Source organism: Pyxicephalus adspersus, chromosome 5 (assembly GCF_032062135.1).
Source record: "Pyxicephalus adspersus chromosome 5, UCB_Pads_2.0, whole genome shotgun sequence".
Taxonomy (NCBI): Eukaryota; Metazoa; Chordata; class Amphibia; order Anura; family Pyxicephalidae; genus Pyxicephalus; species Pyxicephalus adspersus.
Window position 1 is genome coordinate 119,861,905 of NC_092862.1, and position 24,233 is coordinate 119,886,137.

A 24,233-nucleotide genomic window follows, 5' to 3' on the forward strand; every position below is an offset into this window, starting at 1 on the left:
CTGAAAAAAAAATCACACTTTTAATCCCGCAGGTCCCTTGATGGTGCTATTCCTCCCGCAATACGGTTCCAGGTCATCCTGGAATTCCTCTACCTCAGCGGCGGGTGTCACCACCTTCGGTTTTCTCTTACATCTTCTTCAGGGGTGTAGTCGTAAAAAAAGAAGAGGGGGCACAGTACTATTCATGACAAGCTTACATGCGCAACATTGTTATGTAATCACCTCATTCCCAAACAAAGTAGGGGCACTTTGCATGCGCAGTGAGATCGGCAAATTTTTTTCTTATCCTAAATCTCCTAATCTTGCGCCTGGGTCGGGTGATGTACGATGAAGAACCCAGAAGAGACAAAGATAGCGGCGGCTCTGGGGCGGATGGTGGGACGAGGGAGGACCAGATGCAAGACACCCTCAGAGGGATCGGATTTAAAGAAAAGGGTTTTGCACAACAAAATAATTAACATTTTACCTTTACATACATTTTGTCTACCCTTTTACGAAAAGTGAAAATGTTGAGTTTAGATATGCTTTAGGTTATTTAAAGGTGTATCAATTTTAGTATTTGTATCACAAACTTTTCATTTGTATCACATATGTGTCTTTGATTATATATTTAAATTGTGCAACCGATGGAAGCCATTTTTGTGATGCCTACGCTTCCTACGGATTTACAATAAAGTCACCACCAAGACGTCTTCCAACTGGAGACACATTCCAGAAACACTCCGCGCCTCTAGCGTCTACACACGTTTGTTTGTACCACACATAAGACACGCCCCCCAGCCGGGCAGACAGAGCTTAGAGGTAGGGATGTTGGCGCTGTCGTCACTGTGAAGGGGAGGAGCTAGCTGTGACGTCGTACAGAAGGCGGTGACTGCGGACAGTCTTCCCTCAGAGCACTCTGGAAGGGGCCCAGGTAAGCGGTGTTTTAGGGCCACAGATGTTCTGTGAGGTGGTGTTGTTTGGGCTCAATGGGCGTGGTCTGGTTCTGACAGGTCCAGTGTGTGACTGAAGGCTTCCATCAGTCTGCCACATATTAGGTGGGACGGCCGAGCATTCAGGACACAAGAGCTGACACTCCTTTCTAACATCTGGGTGACATAAGGTGAACGCTCAGCATTGCTGACATAATAATGTGAATGGGATGCATGCATGGCGAGGCTGGGCAGCAGCTGTGCATTGTGTACACACATGGCATGTGCCCAGCTCCTAATAGTAAATATTTATATTGTGATTTGTGGCCTGTGCTGTGTGAGGGATCCATGGCTACAATATATACAATATAATATCTGCATAGTATGGGCTAGGGAGCCTTAGATCTCTATTCACACATTGTTATTATTATTAATAAACAGGATTTATATAGTGCCAACATATAACGCAGCGATGTACATCAAATAGGGGGTTGCAAATGACTGACGAATACAGACAGTGATACAGGAGGAGGAGAGTATCCTGCCCTGAAGAGCTTACAATCTAAGCGGTGGGGGAAGTATCACACAATAGCAGGGGTGATATAGAATGGTGGGAAGTAGCGAGGGTTTTAATAGACTGAAGAAGAAGAAGATGGGTAGCAAGTTTGAAAAAATACGTTTTGAGCGCTCTTTTAATTGAGCAGAAAGTAGGAGCAAGCTGGGACATTGGATGCAGCTATTTACTGGTAATGGTGACAACACCTGCAATGCTAAACATGGAATGCTGTGTAACAAATAATGCATGCAACTTTTTTGTTGCATGCATTATTTGTTACACAGCTCATTATTTGTTACACAGCTCTAGGCAGCATGTCAATGCAATGTACACCATAGGAACCACTCAATGTATTGTTTCTAGTTATGATTAGGATGGGCATGGGCAGCATGCACGGTGGCTCAGTGGTTAGCACTCTCCCCTTTGCAGTGCTGGGTCCTAGAATGAAATCTCGGCCAGGGCACTATCTGCATGGAGTTTGCAGGTTTTCCCCGCGTTTGTGTGTGTTACCTCCGGGTACTTCCATTTACTCCCACATCCCAATAAAATGCGGTTAGGTTGATTGTCTTTCCCCCCAAAAAAAATTGGCCTTAGACTGTATTAATGACGTATTAGATTGTGAGCCCCTTTGAGGGACAGCTAGTGACATAACTATGGACTTTGTACATCACTGCGTAATATGTTGGCTATATAAATACTGTGTAATAATAATAATGGGGAAAGGTTAGGACTCCAGTTAGGTTTTACTACATGAGGAGATTTCTTTTCACTTCTTGTTCTGAAACCTTTTATCAGACAGGAAGGAAAATAGATACAGCAAAAAGGATGCAACTGAGGTTTAGCATTCTCCAATTTAATATAAAAAGGATTTTCTTTTTACTTGTGTCTGTGTTGTGTTTTCTTCACATTTGACAACTTTTCCTAGACAGGAAAAAAATGATGAAATTTCTCCTATGGAGATTGCAGTAAAACCTAACTATCCCCAAATGTTTTAGGATATAGATCTTCATTAAAGCCAGGATTACCAGTGATTGTTAGGGGTTCCTTGAGCAATCCGTGCCTCTCAGGTCAGTTTAAATGACACCAATGATCTTTTTGGCTATCTGTAAGGGTGACTATTTTCCTACTACCCAGTAATATAAGAGACATTCTTCCCGCTGACCACCACACTAACATACTGTGAGCTGTGCATACAATAATTATAGCAGAGGTTTCCTACAATCTAAAACTTATCCCTCTGTTATAAAGCTTGAGAATCCCTCCAATAAAGTGCCAGCACTTCTACTAAGATCTGTGTTTGACTTCCACAAAACCAGAGCAGAGAAATGTCTTTGTCAAAACTTTGCTACAAGTTAAAGTCCATATATACAAAGTTTTTAGTTTGTGATGCTTCTGTGACCCTTGTTAATCTGTGTGTGACTAGTTAACACATTAATGTGATCTTAGTAGATATTTGCTAGATGCTAATTTAGGAATGCAAAATGTTGATGAATGTTTTTTTTTTTTTTGCAGGGACTTGAGAATGGACCCTCGACAATGCTAGGCTTACAATGGGCAGCGCCGCGCTCCGCTGTTTCTGCTATGGGTGCCTCTTCACCTCTGTGACCTGGACACTTCTGCTCTTTATTTATTTTAACTTTAGTGAAGAGAACCAGGGTGCCAGACATGTGCCCATCAAGGGGCTAGAGCCGTACAACCCACACCCCAAGAAAATTTACCCCCGCTTCTCTCGGGGATCATTTGAACAGTCGGATGGCTCCTATAAGGGTCGTGCTGCAGAGCAGATGGGAAATCATATTGGGGACGTACTGGATACCAATGGCAATTTCTCTCCAGAAATGGGTAAGAAAGAATATTTTTGCACTATTGTTGGGTGATTTGTTTGGGATTGATAAATCCTAGTGTGGGAATTGTAAAGAAGAGTGTGCAAGGATTTTCCAGCTTGTTGTAAGATTTGCAGAATTTTTTGTTAAAGCCGGGTAGTAAGAAACTGTAGGTAGGTGGCATCTCCTGTATTGTGACCCAACTCTTCAGTAACCACCCAACACCCACCCAAACACCAAAGGGCTGGGGAGAACACCGGAGTGTATTTTACTTGTATAATATAATCTTATCTTCCACATGACTAAGGTATTGCAATGTGTCCTAGTATTATTTGCATGCAACTATTGAATTTCTTAGTGATGTTCATTTTTCTGTGCTCTGCAGGATATGATCGATATCTTAAACAGAATTTAGATTTTCATATCTTAGATTTTCGTGCTTATGTGATCACACTTAGCAGTAATTGTAAAAAGCTTTCCCTCTCCGTCCTTCCTTTCACCTTCTAACAAAAACAATTGCTGCTGTGGGAGCTTACACAGTGCTAAGGAGCAGTCACCATGTAGGCAAATACTGCTGCATTGTGAATTCCCTAGGGGGAGAGTAACATGTTCCGTCATACTCGGCAGTACTGACTTTTTATTTTTGGAAGTCTGCAGGGGCTAAATGGGCTAATGTCACATGCACATGGGAGGTTAGTGCCAGAACTGGAGGGTGCCTGCTAACAACTCTTTACGTGGTCCCGAATAGGACCCATGCACATCTGCTTGAGTAAATCATGTCATATGTTCTGATTTTTTAAAATCTTGTATTTTGGATCTGTGTTCTGTACAAGAAGTTAGCTATAATAATGTCTTTACCATTTTTATTACTCCTATTGCAAATCTATTAGTTTGATCCAGTGTTCCTCAAATAGGGTTCCTCCAGAGGGTTCCTTGAATAATGAGCGATTTTTGCCTATCAGGTCAGTTTGTGTCAACAATAATCTTTTTAGTTATCGGAGTGACATTCTTCCTACTGACCGGCAATGTAAAAGACATCAATGACCATCAGACCAATGTATGTTGTGGATATAGTAATTATAGAAGGGGTTCCCTGAAGACCTGAAAACTTTTTCAAAGGGTTGCTCATGGTAAAAAGGTCATAAAAGGCTGATCTGGTCAGACTGCTTGAAAACAACAGACTCTTGAGGTTCAATTTTAAAAACCTTTTTTTATGTAAAGGAAAGGACATGATTGTATTAACTAAAGTGGCAAGTCTGCTCATTAGGTAAAGCAGCCCCTTTGTGACTGGTTTTATCTCAGCAGCGGTTGGTCAAATGGTGACCCAACACAGGTTACCTCCCTGTGATATTTTACAATAATTTGTAATATGTTCTTATTATGATTTCCATGAAGTCTTGAATGGTTTATTAGACAGCATTCAGGTTGTAGATGTTTTTGTTGCAATGTCTATAACTTCTGCATGCTGAAACAATCTGTCTGCTGAAACAATCTGGAATCTGGCGAAACGTCTGTGTCTGGCAGAACTCCAGTACTCATAGTCTGCCACTGATTGTATGGCATAAGATTAATCATTGTCCTGCTCCTAGTCCTGACAGGGTGTCCATATTGGAATACAACAAAATGAAGTTGTCCTCTATATTTCTATTTCTTGTTGTAGTACAGTTCATACATCTGTGTGACTAATAGGGCAGATATTATATTGTATATATTGTATTGACTAAGAGGAGCTAGAAGCTCCTTCATGATTATTATTATTATTATACAGTATTTTTATAGCGCCATCATATTACGCAGCGCTGTACAAAGTACAAAGGGACTTAAAGCTAAATAGATTTTGAACCTTTTCCCACTCCACTGAAACAAACTGAACAATGAGAATAAACCGTTGTAGCTATATTGTTGCCCTATGAATCTCAGGTTCCATTATTTGTGTTCAGTGGAGGCAGTGTGAGGTCATTTGAGAGAATTACAGTCCCTGCCCCCTATGGCACTAATCTGTGTTTAATCCTATACTGAGCCTTGCTGACTTGTCATTATCTGCTTACATGTCGGTGATCTCCCAGACATAAATATGTGCATTGTGCTACTGGGTTCTTCAAAACCCTAAATAAATGGTTATAGTTCCAGGTCTGCCTCTTGGTTAGTAAATTGCTTTTTTTTTGTACCACAGAAAGTTACCACCATGGAGAAGAAGTAACTTTCTAAAAATACCATATAAAAGTATAGTGTACTGTCATTGTGACAAGCCTGTGTCAGGGATATCATTGTCAGTGCTCGCTGCTTAACAAAGTATAAACATGAATGTAAATATTACAAGTTCTGCGTGTTAATAAACTGGCTGTGCACATATGTGTAAATGTGACGGCTATACTTTGCTGAGTATAGATCATTGTTATAAGTTCTGTATGGATTTTATACTCTATGACTACATAAATGTAATTATTGAGGTTGTACAAAGTATAGAGCAGGGGTGTCAAACTCTGGCCCGCAACGTCCTTTTTTGGCCGCCAAAGGAATCCTAAAAATGAATTGCAGCTGGCCCGCCGCTGCATTAAAATAGCGCTGCTACTACAATTCCCGACATCATTTGTGTCTTTAGACCAGCGGCCTCTGCCTATGCGTGGCCCCACATTGGACTGTTTTAAAGACGCAGGGAATTGTAGTAGCGGTGCTATTTTAGTTTCAAGTTTGGCCTCCGACTTAGTCTAAGTTTTGGCCCACTGTGTATTTGAGTTTGACCACCCTGGTATAGAGCATTAGTACAAGTTCTGTATGGTTTTTGTACTGTCTGCTCACTTGTTATAAATGTTGTGTAGCAGTGAACCAAAAGGTTGGCGACTTCTGCTTTGAAGGGTACCTGTAGTCTGGAGAAATATGGGGGCTTCCATTCCTTGTTTCTTTCTGAAAATTCTAGTTGTCTCTGCTTTCAATACTTTCTAAATTTCTGACAGGGATGCAGTCTCAGAAATTGGAATTCTTGTTCTGGACCAGTGACACAGAAACTATTGAAATGTAAAACATGGATTGACAGCTGGGATTAAGTATTTCACTAAATAGAGGTTTCCTCTAAAGAATCATCCAAAACTGATAAGTGTTTGTGGAAGATGCTGGAAGCTAAGTCATCCATTGTACTCACCTCCAAATGGTACAGCCAAAAATAAAAAATATAAGTAAATGTCTCCTTATAAACTAGGCCTCTATTTTTGCTTCTTTATGCTTTTTTGTAACTTGGTCTCATGGGTTTCTTAGGCTGTTTGTACAGACTAACATCATGTATTTACCTAGTTTTTTGGAAGAGCAATACTGTTGAATTAGATATTGTTGAGCATTTGCCAACCTTTATCACATTAGTTGATGTTGATGTGTTTCAAAGATCAATCAAGTCATTATATTTTGTGTATGTTTTAGGCTACATACACACACTAGATTTTTGTTATTAGAAACTATGTTTCACGATCAACGAATGACTGAAAGATGAATGAACTAGTGCTGTACATAAAGCGCCATTCTGTTCTATGGAAAAGAGCGTGGGGAGAATGAGCGAGCGGCACCCCACTGCGCTCTTCTCATTTCACTTCTATTGCAGTCTGTTCACCATGAAGGATCAATGATCGACATCGGACAGCCTTTGTACACGTCAGATTCTCGGCTCCATGCAATCTTGCCTGTAGGAGTCTGAATTCTGTCTGTTCTGCAGTCTGGGATTTCTATTTGAAATGTTTTATGCAATCTGGGATTTCTATTTCAAATGTTTTAAGCAACAAAATACCTGAGCTTTTAAACAGGAATTTAGGAGTGTGAATAGTCCCCAGTAATTAATATGTATTAATATGAAGAGCTGGGAACTCTTGTGCTGAGATCTCAGGGGATGATTCATATTTATGCAAAGCCTACAGGTAGGGGCACTTTACTTTTAGATTTTCTTCAGAGGATTCGGGATTGTAATGTAAAAGCAACATGAAGTTACCAGGAAGGGCGTAGTATACAGTATAAAGTACTTCACATCCAGGCTGCTTCTGTCTCTATTACATACCTGTACTGTATGATATATTTTTTTACATTGAATCTATGCTTGGCTTGTATGTCGCTTACAAAAATCAGAATCCTCATTTTACATGTTCAGTATGAACAGGCTATCTGATACAGATTCTGAATAAGGCTTTATTTTTCCTATAGAGATTTAAAACCAGGGCACAGTGTATGTTATGTGTTTCAAGTAATTGTAAACCACACATAGCGGTAAAAGGGCAGGCATGCTTGTAAGCACAAAATCTGTGCAAGTCATTTCCTCTCTGGTGAGTCCAATGCAAGTTGCTAATTACAGCTTCTTTCCCATGGTTGTGAGCTTACATTCTTTATTCCCTGGTGGTGCTGAGTGCAAATACTGACCAGCTGGAGATACTGAGACTAAAACTTACTTATCTAAGGGGAAAGATAGGGCAAAGTGTAGGGACCCACAGGAAAAGAATTCTAATGTCAGAGCAGTAAATGGGGGTATTTGTCATGGGGGTAAAGATTGCTTAAACCTGCATAAACTAATCAGAATTTTATTGTGGCCTGACATCTGCAGAGTGAATTCTTAGATTTTAGTTGGTAATACTGGGCCTGATTTATTAAAGCTCTCCAAAATAGAGAAGATAGTTTGCTTGATCCCCCATAATAGTCTATCTTCTCAAGTTCTGGAGAACTTGAGTAAATCAGGCCCATTTACTGTTACTGCCCTGCAGTAGCCAGTCGGGTCTAAAAGTATTATTGCAACATGTAATGATGTTACTTATTATGCAACATGTAATTTTCAGTGTGATGAGGGTAACATAAGCAGTACTGGTATTAGAAGTCTAAATAAGATCATTGATGTCTTTTATGTAATTGTGGAGGAAAACAAAGACATTCAGTCTTTAATGAAGCTGTGCTCCATAACCTGCCCTGGGATTATGGTTCTCCAGTGTACACGCTAGCGGATGCAGAAAAGCCCAGATTCTGCATTCTTCCTTCTCTACAAATTTCTTGTAGACATGAGACAATGGTGGCACGGACAGGCCCAATCTTTTCAGTTAAGAAACCCACTGTTTTAAATGTGGATAACAAGCACAGTAGCGGCTTATTCCTATTAGGAGAGATCGCCCTATCCTGTCCAGTTCCAGGTGTATGGTCAGCCTTTTATCTGTTTTGTTGCACACTAGCTTGTAATATCTAGTATGTAATATAAAAACACAGAGTTCTGTAATAGGAAAGTTAAAAAAAGCAAGTACCCAACTACCTGATATTATGTGTTGTAATATATTATGCCTTCAGATAACATTACCTTTTTTTTTTTACTAGGAATGATCTTCAATGAACAAGACCAAGATGTGCGGGACATTGGCTACCAGAAACACGCCTTCAATTTGCTGATAAGCAACAGACTGGGCTACCACCGAGACATCCCTGATACAAGAGACCCCAAGTATGCCACTATACCTCTCTGGTATAAAGGATGGTCTAGCTTTAATTGTGTGCTTGCATGTTTTTGGTGCTCTGTAATAGATTCTTTCTTTTTAGGGTTCTGTATAGTAATACTAGGATTGCAGATCTACCACTTGTTTGCTGTGCCTGTCATTGTGATAGCTGACCGCATGAACCATGTAACAGCTGAACATCACAAGGCAGCACAAAACATTCCATACATTTTGTAGCCTCCACCCCCAACAAACTTTACAACCTCCAAGTCCAGCTGTGTATAGTGATTAAATGTTGTATATGCAGTGATTTAGTATTTTTAGTCTTTCTGTGTTTGTGTCATCATTTCCAAAACACTCCAAATGAATTATCAGTGTTTTCATTTCATCTATAATTTTATCCCTGGAACAATAAACTGCATATATACAAGAAGCAGCAATGGCTGCATGATAACGTCCCGAGTCAGTCAGTGGTCCCTATCTTTAAATGCAGGGTTATGTTTTATTACAGAGTAATGTTTGGATGAACAAGTATGCCAAGAGCGACACAAAAAAACAATTATGTTACTTCTTAGATAACTTTCATAAGTGCATGTCTACATATATAAAGTAAATGAAAGCAACTGTTTAGAATTAAGACCAACAGGCAGTCAACAAACAGTTTTAATATTAGTAAAAGTAAAACATTTATTGAAACACACAAACGGACATCAATTAAAAGTATTAAACTTACTAGTGTAGAATGAAAGATATATGAAGATATCACAAACTTAGAATATCATTACAGCATAGTGTAAGGGGCACATTTTGTCTAAGACAGGGGTGTCAAACCCGATACACAGGGCCGAAAATAAGCACTTAGACCAATTTGCGAGCCAAACTTGAAATTTATTGAAAAATTTGAGAAAGTTTTTTCTTCTCATTAGATATAAAACATTTTCATATAGAAACAAAGAGGTTGTGCTTAACATTCAATCTGGAACAGGCCTAAATTAGAGAAATAATTTTAATTTGATTAAAAATCTTATGCCTTTTACTCTATTTGTAGCCTTATGAGGTAAATTTCAATGGTAACCTTTTTGCTAACAATAATAATAACAATTTTCTTCTATGAAAAACTGCATATTACTGCATGCTCTTCTCATGTGTTCCTGTTTCTTCCTATTGACTATATTTGCTGCATTCATTTGGTTTCACATTGCATTCTCTGGCACAGTAAAACAATTAATATAGCAATAGCTCTATGATAATTCCTGATAATAATCCTGATAATTCCTGATTATTGAGTTTTGAACAAGGAGCATTGTGCAGAGCTCAGATTTCCTACATTTTCAAGAATATACCAAATATAAAAAAACAAGTGTTTTTTAAGATATAATGCAGATCAATAATTCTAGTGCATCAAATTGTACAATACAGTGCAGTATCACAGACATCACTTCTCAGTTTCTGTACCATTGAAAATCCTTTTAAGCAAGAAGGAACAAAGAATGATGACCCATATTGGCTCCCACCACGGAGTTCAGGATAAACATCGTGTCACAAAAGAATCCAAATATCTGTGCCATTTATTATCTCACTCCGAAAAAAGTGACTCATAATGGAGATATTTAAGTTATGGATGGCAAACATATCAGCACTGGACTCATTGATCTGCATTACATCCTAAATTGAGGTTTGCTTCCCAGAAATGTGTTATATTCAATATTTATTAGAAGATTTGAGATCTGTAAACTAACTCTTATGATCTTTACAGAGGATGTGGACTCTTTTGTTATAGTGTATGTAAAGCTTAGAGATGGAATAGGGTATGCTGTGTCCTCTTCCACTGTTTCACAGTCAATACTGAGATATTCCATATTTGTGATATATATTTATTTAGAGGACCCCCTGTTCTTTAAATTTCTTTCATTTATTTTGAATGATTTAAATTCATTTTTAAAATCTCCTATCTGTCCTAAGCTGATACTTGATTTAGGTAAAAGGCTGTTGGATAACCCAGGACTGTCCGTTAGAGATAAAATGTAGGTGCCAACCATAGTAATACCTATAGCTGTGATCACCAATGATTTCACTCATATTGGTCATGATATATTGAAGAGAGGGTAAGGGAGGAAGGTGAAACCAATCCTTGTATTTTGATTCCAAAACCACTAAAAGTAGAAAATTATATAGTAATTACCCAGAATAGGATGGGTTTACAGTAGAGGTTTTTAAAGCAATGCATGGGTCGGGCAGGTGAGGTTTATTAGTCATTTTAGTAGAGATTGCTGAGTTTAAAGTAACACTGACACAATGTAAGCACCTGTGTATGTTATGCATGCTAAGCAAATACAAGATAAGCTTTTTAATCTTTATTATGGCCTGTTCAATCAGTTTACATTACAAGAATTTTGTACTAAGAAATGTGTAAGGCAGCATACACACATTTAATAATTGTCGTTGGAAAGGAAAGGATATTTCACAATCCTTTCCAATGACAAAAGACTGAACCAGTGCTGTGCAAAAAGCATGGTTCTGCTCTATACAGGGGATTGTTTCTTCCTTTTTATAGGTAAAAACCTATACCCTAGGTATAATACCTCCTCTGTCCTGATAATACTCAGTATTTGCTTATAGCCAGTTCTTTCCAAGCCTTGCTGTCCATGGTCCTCCACTTTCATTTATTGCATTTCAATTCTTTTAATCATGGAAAATCCGCATCACACGTGGGTGTTCCTTGGCAAAATATAAACAGATTATACTTCAGCTTTAAGATTTGGATTTTAAAATAGATTCTTGGATTATGGTGGTAACATAATCCAGTAACAACAACCCATCTACAGTTATACAGACATATATGATTTAACTAACATTTTTGTGTTCTTTCTTGAATCAGATTCAAATTAATAAGAGAAATTCTTATGCCATATTGCTGTCATATGTGCTAATAAACAGCACTTTGTCTCCAAAGCATGAACTATAGATTATTAGTACAGCTGAGTTCAATTTCAAACATCAAAAGTCATCACACACAGGTCAGCTGAAAATACTACACATACAGTCAGCAGAAAGTGATTAAAACGTATGTAAACCCTAACAATGTACTTATTTTATTTGCTCCCTTTGGGTTTGTTTCTGTGTTGTCACTTTGCTTGGTAATTGTTTTACCAGTTCTTTGTTTTCTGACCATTGAAGGTTCTGTGTATGTTTCCTATAGCTCCATATACACACTAGATGATTGTCACTCAAGATTATCTATTTTGACTGTACTCTAGTCACCACTGTAGGGGGGAATTATATACACTAATCGCAATTTTAGGGGGCTTTTTTCCCCATTGATGCCCAATAAAATGGTTTTAGCAGGGGCTCCCCAAGATATGAAGATGCATGAACAAGGGCTCTTCTGGGGTAAGAAGATTGAGAAAGGCTTCTGTATACAATAGGAAGCCTCAAACTCTGTATAACTATGGCCCCTAAAGCCACGCCATGGCCATTTGTTGTGTCCCAAATAAATGTATGAGGTATGTGAATGTATTGGGGTCATGAATCTATGACACACCAGCCCCCAGTTCACTGCCATTAGTCTGTGCCATTATACTGTGCTGCAAAGCATTATGGGTGCACCATGTATATGGACACCACAGTGACAGCAGAGACCTCCAATAACAGAGGGTGACACTAGGAGGCATCTGTGGCAACATTCCAGTCACTTACAGAGTGTACAGCAGAGATGCCAGCTATCCCTCCGCACAGCGCTCACCGGCCCTGATTTATTAATGTTCTCCAAGGCCGGAGAGGATACACCAGTGATTCATCAGTGAAGCTGGGTAATCGAGCAAACCTGGAATGGCTTTCCTAAACGTTAAGCTATTTGTTAGCAAATGTTTTTAATCCTGGACCAGATCCATTCCAGGTTTGCTGTATTACCCAGCTTCACTGTTGAAAGTGTATTCTCTCCAGCCTTGGAGAACTTTAATAAATCAGGGCCACCATCTCATGTCTCCTTCTTCATGGCCGGTGAGTGGTTGCTATGATACAGCTGAGGGAATCTGACCAGGCCACAGGCCACAAAGCACCGGGAGGAGAATCGGTTTGCATATAGTGCACAGGAAGTTCAGTGTGGGCCAAAGAAGGCCTGTCGCCCATAGCAACTCCTCTCTGTCCTCTCTAGCAATAACATCACAGATGTGTTCTTATTGGCCAGCAAAGCCGCCATTCTTCAAGAAATCTGGTATATACCAGTAGAGCAAATGATGGAGGCGAGGGAAGGCTACTGTTCTGGCCAATCAGCATGCAACATTCAGAGATGTGATCTGATTGGCCAGCATAGCTGCCAATCAATTGGAAAACTGCTCAAAAGGAAGCAAAATTTGTTTTCCTATTTAAGATTTGTGCTTTTTATTTTTATTTGCTACTATTTTGCCATTGATTATGCATTTATCCAGAGGAAGGTTAAAAACGCATCTTGAAACAAGAATCAACTTGCCCCAAAATGGATTAAAAATTTCCTTCCTGACCCTGTAAGGCGATCGGATTACTCCCTGGATCAATGGTATATGGAGGTTATTTCCTGCATAAGTACATAGGCTGGCTGTACACCATAAATAACAATGGGCTAGCATAGACATCATAGCAGAATGCTTTCATGCTTGGTGCTTGGCTTTAATGAAGCTCTACGATTTCATAATATGAAAGTGAACAATTGTTTTACCTATGCTGATTAGAAGTCTTTTGATTAGAAGTTTAAAGTTTCCCAGGCAATTGCTCAAAAACCTCGTATACTGAGCTACCTGGCCCCTGTAGAATTTGTAGCAGTCATGGATGCATGTCATGATAGAAGTCAAGCATCCAGGAGAATCTGTTGTTGGTGTGTGTGAATCTTCTCTTTCTTTCTCCTTAGGGGAAGATGGTGGTCTTTAAGTAGACAAGATATGGTTTCGTTCTGTGGAAGGGCGGCAATGTTCGTGCCAGAACCGCAGGGATTGAGTCTGCTGGCTGTACCCAAATATCATCCAGCAGCAGTTTCTGTGTGACCGCCAGTTGCTTTTAAGTTTCTAGCTTCTTTTTGTCACATGGATAAGTTGAGGCAGATTTTAATTCCTGCCACAGTGTTTTACCGTTTCTTTCTTTTAAAAGAAAGGAAAACATCTTCGATCTAAGGAACTGTTCCAAGATCCTGTAAAACTTTGTAGAGAATGTCTGTCTGTTTTGTCAGTAAACACTTCTGCCTTGTATTTTAAAGGAGCGCATGTGTTTCTACAATGTCTGCTGGAGGTAAGCAAAGGCTTCCTTAGAGCAAATATGTCAGAGTACTCATTGAAGCCAAACATCTCCTCTGGTTCTGGGATGATTTCTAAAACACCCTGAAGATATCTCCTGAAGGTTGAGAATGTTCTTTTTATGTAGTTATTGTTTTCTAAAACACCCTGAAGATACCCCCTGAAGCTTTGGTATGTACATTCTATGTAGTTATTCATGGTTGCAGCATTGGTGTTTGTTGCAGGCATCTTGTTGCTCATGGTGTGGAGCACCAGCCTAGCCACATTCATGAGGTTCTGTCGTTGGTGGGAATTTGAAAGCACTTTATCTGTAATTAGGCCCCATTCATCCGGGGTTTCTACCAGCTGCAGATACTGGTAGAACAGAGGGCTGACAGTCCCGAGGACTTCATCTTTAGTTGCTTCTAGGAACTTTTTGTGCAGAGCGTCTCTAAGGACATTTGCCACATATTTTATTCAATACAGTATGCTATCTGTATTGGCAATGATATGCCATATGATTCCACTTGCCAGGTTTTGTATGTCACAAGGTTCAGTCGTGATCCTGGTCGATAGCTAAATTTTAATCCATGCCTTCTTCATAATTTAAATGAGCTGCTGGAGGAGGACATTGTACTTCGTCCTGTGCATGTAAAAGCATCTTAATTACCTTGGATTTTCCACTCAATATATCATCAATATAGGAAACTTTTTATTATTTCATCCTGAAGAGCGGTTATCAAAAGTTTCACCAGATGATATTCTTCTTGTGGAATGATAGCATAGTTAAACGGAATTTATCTTCAAAAATTCTATCTTCGAATTCCAGCATGTGATTCATGAGCTCTATCCGGTATTTGGGTTCTGTCTGGAGGTAGAAGATATGGGGGCTCATAGGTTTTCCTCCTCTCTGTCTCCATCATCCTTTTCCCATTCACAAGAGTCGATATTTTCTTGTCCCAAATGTCCACCTCTTTCTTTTGTTTTTGGGTGATGCTGGTTTTAGTGGCAGCCTCATCCTTCAGTTCAATGAGCTCCAACTCCAGTCATATCCAAGGGGTCCAGGAGATGGGCAATTTTTTGAATACCTGGAGTAGGTGGAACCTTGCCTTCCTCTGAAGAGTGACTGTATTTTGATCATGGCCATTTCATTGTCTTTGAAATATTGTTCTTTGATCTGTACCATGTCCTCCCCTGTCTAATCTGCAGACTTTTCAACCTCACTTGTAGTCGTATGAAAAGCTTAGAAAGAGATAGAGAAACTGGGGTTTGTAGGCAATTGTATCATCTGTATTGTATAGTGCTATATATTTATTTCATACAACACATAAAATTCAGACTAGAAAAAGCGTCCCATCCCCTCTTGAATATCTAAGGAGGAGGGGGGGAGGGATGTTGGGACTGTCAATCCTTGACATTATGCAGAAAAACAAGTGAATAAATGGTGGTGAGACAATGTCGAGACCCAACGCGTTTTGCCCGTATCGGCTTCTTCAGGGGACTAATGGACCGCAAATATGTAAAGTTAGAAGCATGAAGTATATGCAGGGATTAATCTAGTAAACATTTGGCAGGTAATATCTCATGAGATGCTTCAAAATGCAATGGTGGTGTTCCAAACAGAAATGCCTGTTGGTGGTGCTCCGGTGTATTGGCTGTTTCCATACGCAAGAGAACCACCAACAGGCACCTCTGTTTGGAACATCACCATTGCATTGTTTTGGACGCCACCATTTATTCACTTTTTTTCTGCATAATGTCAGGGAAGAACTTTATATAGATATACAGTCCCAACATACTCCCCTTAGCCATTCAAGAGGGGATGGGACTCTAGTCTGAATTTTGTATCATCTGTGTGTTGTATGAATTTAATGTAACCCACTTTACAATACAGATTAGACAATCGTCTACAAACCCCAGTTTCTCTATCTCTTTCTTGGCTCATGCTCATATTATTTGATCTTTAATAGGATAGGTAGTTTCCATCCCTTTCTCCATACCTTATCAGTTTTAGTCTTTGCAGCTTCTTCTTTGCCCTCTATAAATTCTTCTGTTGGCTTTTCCATTTCATTGTTGGTCTTTTCTAACTCCTCTGCAGCCTTTGTTACCCTTTCTAAAGCTTCTCTAAACATTTCTGCAGCCATTGTTAGCTTTTTTTTTAAAGCTTCTTGAATTATTTCTGCAGCCTTTCCAATTGTCTCTGTCTCTGTGTTGTTTTTGAATTCTTCTGTTTTCTCATTCAATTCTTCATTTGTCACCTCCAGTGTATTGTCTTGCTGAATCCGTTCTGGCATTTTTCTATATGGCAGAAAAGCGTGGATCAGTTTTCTATTTCTTTTCCTTGTGACTGTAAACAGGCTGTATACAAACGCAAGTAGATGCTTTCTTGATTTTCTCATTGTCAGATATCTGCTGTCACTAGTAAGGTTAGTTAGAGGTATTATTTATCAGAAATTGTTTTTTTTAACAGTCCTTTTTACACACTAGAGGAAGCTGCTCCACTTCACGAGCACACCTCCAAAATACTAGCAGTTCTTCAGGGCTGGGCTGTCATTTTACTTGATGTACAATATTTAGATTTTGGGTCCATCATCCATTTCTTTGTAGGTGTGTGCTAAGCATAGAGAATACCTTGCTGGGTGGCCTAATTTATTTCTGTGTGCCCTTTTATATGTAATGATATTTTCTCAGCGGGAACAGGACAACTAGGAATCATGGGATTCTTCCAAAGGATTGGTTGAATGCTTACAGGTTGCTTGTTTAAGATACAACATGTTAATTGGCACAGGAGCGGGGTCAGAATTGTTAACGGATTGTAATCTGAACAGCTCTGCTACTGGAAGTGTGTGTGAATTGACGTGTATTTTCTTATTATTTCCAGGTGCGCTAAGAGGACCTACCCCACAGAACTGCCCGTTGCCAGTGTTGTTATCTGTTTCTACAATGAAGCTTTCTCTGCGCTGCTGAGAACTGTACACAGCGTCTTAGACCGAACACCAGCTAATCTGCTTCATGAAATAATTCTGGTGGATGATAACAGTGAACTAGGTACATGATGTTCTCTGTATGGGCCTAATTTATTAAAGCTCTCCAAGACTGCAGAGAATACGCTTTCCACAATGAAGCTGGATAATCCAGCAAACCTGGAATGGATTTCTTAAAAGTAGTTTGGTATTTGTTAGCAAATATTTTCAATCCTGGACCAAATCCATTCCAGGTTTGCTGAATCATCCAGCTTCACTGATGAAAGTGCATCCAGCTTTGGAGAGCTTTAATACGTAAATCAGGCCTTATATCTCTATACATCTTAGTGACATTCAATGGAATTTGTTATGTATTGTTGAAAGTGTTTTTGGGTTTAATGAGGTCACTTCTTCAGTTTCAAATGTGTCTGGAACATACTTCAGCATTTATATTTACACAGGTAGCAGTCCTGTTAATAGAAATGTTACAACCACCAGGCAATTGTTTCTATTCATGCTCCTCTCCCACAGGACAATATATTTACTCTTGTTAATAGACATTTACATTGAATTAACAGTTTGTATGGCACTTTACATTACATTTGCTTCATGTCTACCAATGCCATTCCAGAAGCTTTTACTAAAATAATAAAAATTCTACCATGAACATTTTTTTATGTTGGCATTTCCTGTTACAAAGGAACCATACCGTGTCCTTGTCTCCCACTTGTTTTCCTCTGTTGTCACTTTGATACAACTTTGCATAGTAATGTTCCACTATCAGGAAACCCACACAGATAAATGACATGCAGTGGTTTCTGGAGAGCATTGATCTGAAGTGCTGAGGTGCAACAAAAGATGTTTTATACATAATGTTCTATCAAACTTCATTTCAGTCAGTAAAGGTTTACATGTACTTTGGGTTAATTCTAGAAATTTTAAAGCTTTCTTTTTGTTTTGCTGTTGGCAGTGCATGACAGGTACAGCATGGAGACATTAGTTTATTAGATCATTCATAGGGCAGACCTGTATATATGGAAAAGCCTTGTTCAATGTTGAAAGAAAGAATTAGAAACTGCTGTATTTTTTTTAGTGTCTTTTGAGTACAAAAATATGTGATTCATATATGATTCAGTAGGTTTCCACATTCCTGCTGTGCCAGCATACTGCTGAGCAGCCATAGCACATATACAAATATTTGTGGGTTAGCTAAATGAGACCACCAGAGCTGATTCCATAAACGTATGGACCCCATACGTTTGATTCCAATGGCTGATTCCAATCCCGGTCCTCTCTCATCCTCCGGTCAGCGTCCTTTGCATCTAATGAGTCACCGGGAGTTCCTGGTGACGTCAGTGTGTGCGGTGTTGAGTTGGGTGAGTGGAGGGAATTTCAAATTATTTTGTATTGCATCAATACTGCATTCAATACAGTTATTTTGTATGTCTAAAAGCGGTACATTGTCTTTCAATAAATTTTTTTTTACAGTATAATATAATAAGTTCAATTACTATTTATTTATTTTTTAATTTTTTTTTTAATCTATTTAATTTTATTATATTGACATGATTTTGTGTTTCAAACTTTATTATACTCATACTATTATAATATACTGTAAAATAAATTTTAAACAAAAATAAAACAATGTACCGTTTTTAGACATATAAAATTGGATGGAAATAAACGGCCCAAGAGGTTAAAATCTCTTCAAACCCTTTTCACCCCACAAACATTTTAGGCTAACTTCATGCCAGGGGTGTTAACCTTTGCTGAAATGTTTAAAAATTATAGAGAGACTTCAGAATGGTCAATTCAAAGGATTATTATTGCAAGGGAGAGTTTCAGATTCTTTCCCAAAATTTGGCAATCCTGGTCACTGTGTTTTACAAAGGAAAGCATACGGCAAGATAAAGTGGGAACATGACATTGCGATCAAGAGTCCTCAAACGCTCATAAGCAGTGTTCAATGCTTAGGGTTTTTTCTTTTTTCTTCCAGATGACTTGAAGATTCAACTTGACAACTATATTCAGGAGAACCTTCCAAATAAAGTGAAGGTGGTGAGAAACAAACATAGGGAAGGACTGATTCGTGGAAGGATGGTGGGAGCATCTCATGCAACAGGTAAAGCATGATAAGGGAATGTATTTTCCCAAAAGCCATTTTTAAAAAAAATAAGTTATTGGTTGACATTTAGTCACCTTAAGTTGCTTGTATATACCTTTACATCTTTCTCCACCCCTTCTACATTCACATGTTGGGCTTTTCTGTATAGGCAAAGCTCTGACATTTTCTGGGTAATAACCAAGCTTGCTTTCACCCTCCTTCCTACATTTTTAGTGGATTATCACTATGATGAGCTTCTTTATGCACTAACAGGAATGGGTGGGAAGGGGGAGGCAATCCCCATCATTATAGATGTTTTGGAGTTTTGCATAATTTGAATGGCCATAGAGTGGGCAGGAATAAAGCTGCAGTTTTCAGTGATCTCTAGGTTCCTGACAATTACACTTTCTATAGTGTCTGAAGGTAGAACTATCTGTGTTGCTTTGCCACTCAACCTGATTCACTTTTAATGTTAAAAAATCCGGGAGTATCTTTTCCCCTGGGCAGACATTTATGACGGACTACATGAGAAGTTATGTGATATATCTTGTGACGTTTAGTTGACAACTTGCACCCAATAAATAAATAAATATATATATATATATATATATATACCGGTGTGTATATATATATATATATATATATATATATCCTCCTCCAGAAAAAGCGGACTAAGATTCCGTGAAACGCATAGAAAGATTGGAATACCTTGCTTTAGTGAGTTTCCAGAAGGAGATCTATGTTGGTGCTAGCAATGTTTATATTTGCTTTTTGGTCATGTATTTTAGAATGTGATTTTTAATAAAGTGAGTTTTAGCCTCTTAATCTTCTTGGAGAATTTGCTGATTTGGCCTAAAAAGTCCCGTTATCTAGTTATTTAACCAAAAAATCCTTTTGCAGTTCTAATTTTGGGATGTGGCCTGTTTAACTTTAATTCTGAAGGTGTCTGAACCATAATATATATCGTTCCTAGTTAAAACCTGAAAATTTCCAGTTGATTGTTGTGAAGAACACAGACATTATCAGCAATGTGTATCTGACTGCTCAAGCACTGAAATGAGATACTTGATATTTTCTCTGGAATGCTAGCTACATTCTGTCCATCTGCAAAAGTGAAATATTAGCTCACAGAAATTGAATATGAGAATTTGGTTAGAGCAATCAAAGCTAAGCTCTAATATTTGAAAACATAGTTCTTTTTATATATATACATTTGAGCAATCTTCTTGTGTTTTGCAGGCGATGTGCTGGTATTCCTGGACAGTCACTGTGAAGTCAATGAGATGTGGCTACAACCTTTACTGGCACCAATCAAGGAAAATACTAAAACTGTGGTGTGTCCGGTCATTGACATCATTAGTGCCGACACACTAATGTACAGCTCCTCCCCTGTTGTACGAGGAGGATTTAATTGGGGTCTCCATTTTAAGTGGGATCCTGTTCCTATGTCAGATTTAGGAGGACCCGATGGATTCACTGCTCCTTTCAGGTGACTGATCTATATTGGATGAATTATTGGAAAATAAAAGTATTATTATTAATAATAAACAGGATTTATTTATAGCGCTGTACAATTATATAGGGGTTGCAAATGACAGACAGATACAGACAATGACACACGAGGAGAGGACCCTGCCCCGAAGAGTTTACAAGTTTACAATATATAAAATGTTCCATCTCACATAAAAAAGGATTTTGTGTAGAGCATAGAGCAGGGGTGTAAAACTTAAATACACAGAGGCCCAAAATTAAAAACTTAGACAAAGTCGAAGGCCAACCTTGAATTTTATTGAAAAAAATTGAGTTTTTCTTTCTCATTAGATATAAAACCTTTTCATATGGAAACAAAGAGGATTTGCTTCGCATTCAATCTGGAACAAGCCTACAAAAGAAAAAGACGCATAAAAATTTTTTTAAAAATTTTATTTAAGAAAAAATCTTATGCCTCTTTCTCTATTTGTAGCCTAGTTAAATTTCAATGGTAACCTTTTTGCACAGGCTCACTAATAATAATTTTCTTCTATGAAAATCCAACCATTCAAGTCCATGCCTTGGAGTAGCAAGGAAAAGTACAGCTGATGGGGAGAGCTGGAAATGCCAGACGGGGGCAATGCAGAGCTAAATGTTATGAGTTACCTGCCACTGGAACTCCCTCTTCATTGAAATAGCGCCGCTATGAAATTCCCGGCATTACTTGCGCCTATAAAACAGTCCAATGCGGGGCCACGGCCTTTAGAGTGATGCCAGGAATTGTAGTAGCGGCTCTATTTCAATGCAGCGGCGGGCCAGCTGCAGTTTATATTTAGGATTCCTTTGGGGGCCAAAAAAAGGACATTGCAGGTCAGATTTGTCCCACGGGCCAGAGTTTGCTGCCCCTGGTATAGAGAGTTAACTAACAAATTTTGTATATTTTAATCATTATTAACATCATTCAGGTTATTATGAACAGCTTCCATATAGATTCCAGGGTTGAGATGTTTTCTCTGCAGATCTCAGTTGTGTTCCAATACTTCAGCCACTGCAAGGCCTATTATTGGTGTCCTGCTATTCCAATAAAGGGTTTATAATAAAAATTAACTGCAATGCATTGCAACGTTTTGCTACGGTTTTGTGGAATTGGATGGGGAGGAGGCAAAAAATGCGCATGGTAGGGAAGTCTAATAATTTTTTTTTAAAAACCTCTTTGCTTCTGTGAATAGTTGAATGTTTTAAATTTGAGCGGCTACTCAAGTGAACCTGTGGTATACTATAGGGGAAACCCTGGCTATCCCATATGCAAATAGTCACTGCACAGGTTGTTTTCTGGTGCTCCTTATCCTGTCTCCATATTGGTTTATCACTATGATTGGTGACCTTACAGTCCAATACTAAAGTGCCGGAGGTAGGAGGGGTGAACCAAGAATGTTTAAAATAAATTTGTGGCTTTGGGATAGGTAAACATAAACTTTCCTCTTTTGTTGTCTGTCTGCACATTGATAGCTTTACAATGACGACAGGTTCAGCTTAATTTTTTAGCAATTTTCATAACAATTAATAACTGAAACAGCCACAGAACAAATGCTTCAGTGTGAATAAAGCTGATCATGTAAACACTACACAGCCTTATTACGTCTTTCTTAAGAATGATCCGCCACATTCCTGACATTTCTGGGAGAGGGATTACACACACATAAACAACAATAAGTTGGTTGAACTATGGATTTATTTTCATGTAGTAACCACCAGAATGGGCGGCTTTACTTCAGGATTCTTGTTCTAGCTAATTCTGTACTTTGTGTTCCAGAATGGAGGAGGCTGCATTTCAGCTCTGCCAGTTTTTCTTATAGTGGCGTCTCAGCCAACTCCTGCTGTATTTTTTTTTTTAATTGCCTGGAATCTGAAGGATTCATTTTTACCAAGAACAGGATACTATTAGATTATATTAACTGGATGGGATTGTGGAAAATGTTTTGTGGTTGTGTTGGCTGCATATCTGCAATGTTGTAAATATAGAGCCGCAATATGGAAGTGATTTTAACTTTCCAGAACTGGGCTGAACTAAAAAAAAATATTCCTAGCACTAGTATAGCATCATCTGGTGTTTGTCTACTCCACTACTTTCATTTAAAGTTATAATTGTTACCTTATTAATTTTATATAGTTTGTTTTTTAATGGTGATTTATTTTTCAATCTCTGTTTTTCTAAAGGTGTACATAAGATGAAGCTGTATTCACTTTAAACCTCATTTAAAGCTTTAGGCATAAGATATGCATAACTTTTTTCCCCAACAGCGGTCTGGCCAGTCTGTCAATACCACTGATATATTTTTTTTTTTTTTAGTGTAGTTGTGCTATGAGCTTGGCCTGTGTTGACCCCCATCCACGACTTCCAGGGATCACAGGGAGTGACTTGAATACAGCTTCTTTACCTACAGCAGCAGCTTTAGACATACCTTTTGGTGTATGTAAAAAAGTTTTACCTTCAATTAAAATTTCCATACAGTGCATATTCAATAAAATTCCCTCAAATCCCTCAGCAGGAGATCATGTCCCGGGTCTCTCCAGTTGACGTCTGAAGTATAGATTTTTCTTGTATTTTCATGGGATAAGTGGTATTGCTGTTCATGTCTAAAGATCCATAGGATAAAACGAACCTGTATTTCCAGCCTAATCGGCCCTAAAAGCTTCTGATACAAACACAAACCTTATGTGTGTATTAAAGGATCCAGATTTGCTGTTCTGAGATGTGTACATGCTCTGCAGTTGATTAGGATATATTACAAATATAAATTGTTGGAATTCCAGGTCTCCCACAATGGCTGGAGGTCTTTTTGCCATGGACAGAGAATACTTTAATACACTGGGCCAGTATGACAGTGGCATGGACATCTGGGGTGGAGAGAACCTGGAAATTTCATTCCGCGTAAGTACCAGACTTTTTTTTAAATCTGTTTGTTTCATTTCCTAGATATTCAATAAAAAAATCAATATATGATGTTTTTTTTATTATTTTACTTCCAATTCCTATTTCGGTGTTCAACCCATAAACTTTTTTAAGCTGGGTAGGAAGAAATTGTAACTGGGTGGGCAGTCCCTGTATTGTGACCCAATATCATCAGTAACCACCCAAAAAGAGCCGGGGGAGGACACTGTATTTAATAGAGTGAGTTTAAAAAGGGATTTATTTAAGTCTTCAAAATGCCTCAAAAAGCTAGAAGTTATGATAAAGAACATCTCTGCTAAGACTTGGGGTTCACACTCCGCTCTACAATGTGCATTCCCATGCGTCTCCCTGCAGCTGGCACTTTACCAGCCACATGAACACTGGCACAGCAGTGCTGGTTCTTGAAGACCGCGTGCACATGTGGCAGTGAGGGGAACTGGTACATTCCCTGGGGACCTCACTGCCAGTGTCAATTCAGTCTTAAGCTACATACACACGTCAGATTTTTATCGCCCGATAATCGGCATCGGCCAATTATCGGGCGAAAATTTGCCGTGTGTACAGTCGGTGTCGTCCATCGTCCGGACGACCGACCTGCCGGATCCACGGACGATGGACGACAGCCGATCCTAATGAAAGTGAAGGGGAGAGCGCGCAGCAGGGCGCCGCTCCGTCGCTCTCCCCCTCCCCTCTCCATAGAGCATGAACGGTGCTGTATGTACAGCATCGTTCATGCATCGTGCACTCCCTTGTCGTTGGAAAGGATCGTGAA

At 38.9% G+C, this 24,233-nt stretch overlaps 1 protein-coding gene across 1 annotated transcript in view; it reads left to right on the forward strand.

Annotated features, from left to right (window-relative positions):
* Positions 1-800: 800 nt before the first annotated feature.
* Positions 801-24,233, forward strand: part of GALNT11 (polypeptide N-acetylgalactosaminyltransferase 11) — a gene marked incomplete in the record, with an annotated part of 29,386 nt that continues 5,953 nt past the window's right edge. Inside the window, 7 exon segments of the mRNA XM_072412583.1 lie at positions 801-913; positions 2,980-3,309; positions 8,616-8,739; positions 16,853-17,019; positions 18,931-19,056; positions 20,278-20,527; positions 23,323-23,440. Coding sequence (XP_072268684.1) covers positions 3,018-3,309; positions 8,616-8,739; positions 16,853-17,019; positions 18,931-19,056; positions 20,278-20,527; positions 23,323-23,440 — 1,077 coding nt within the window.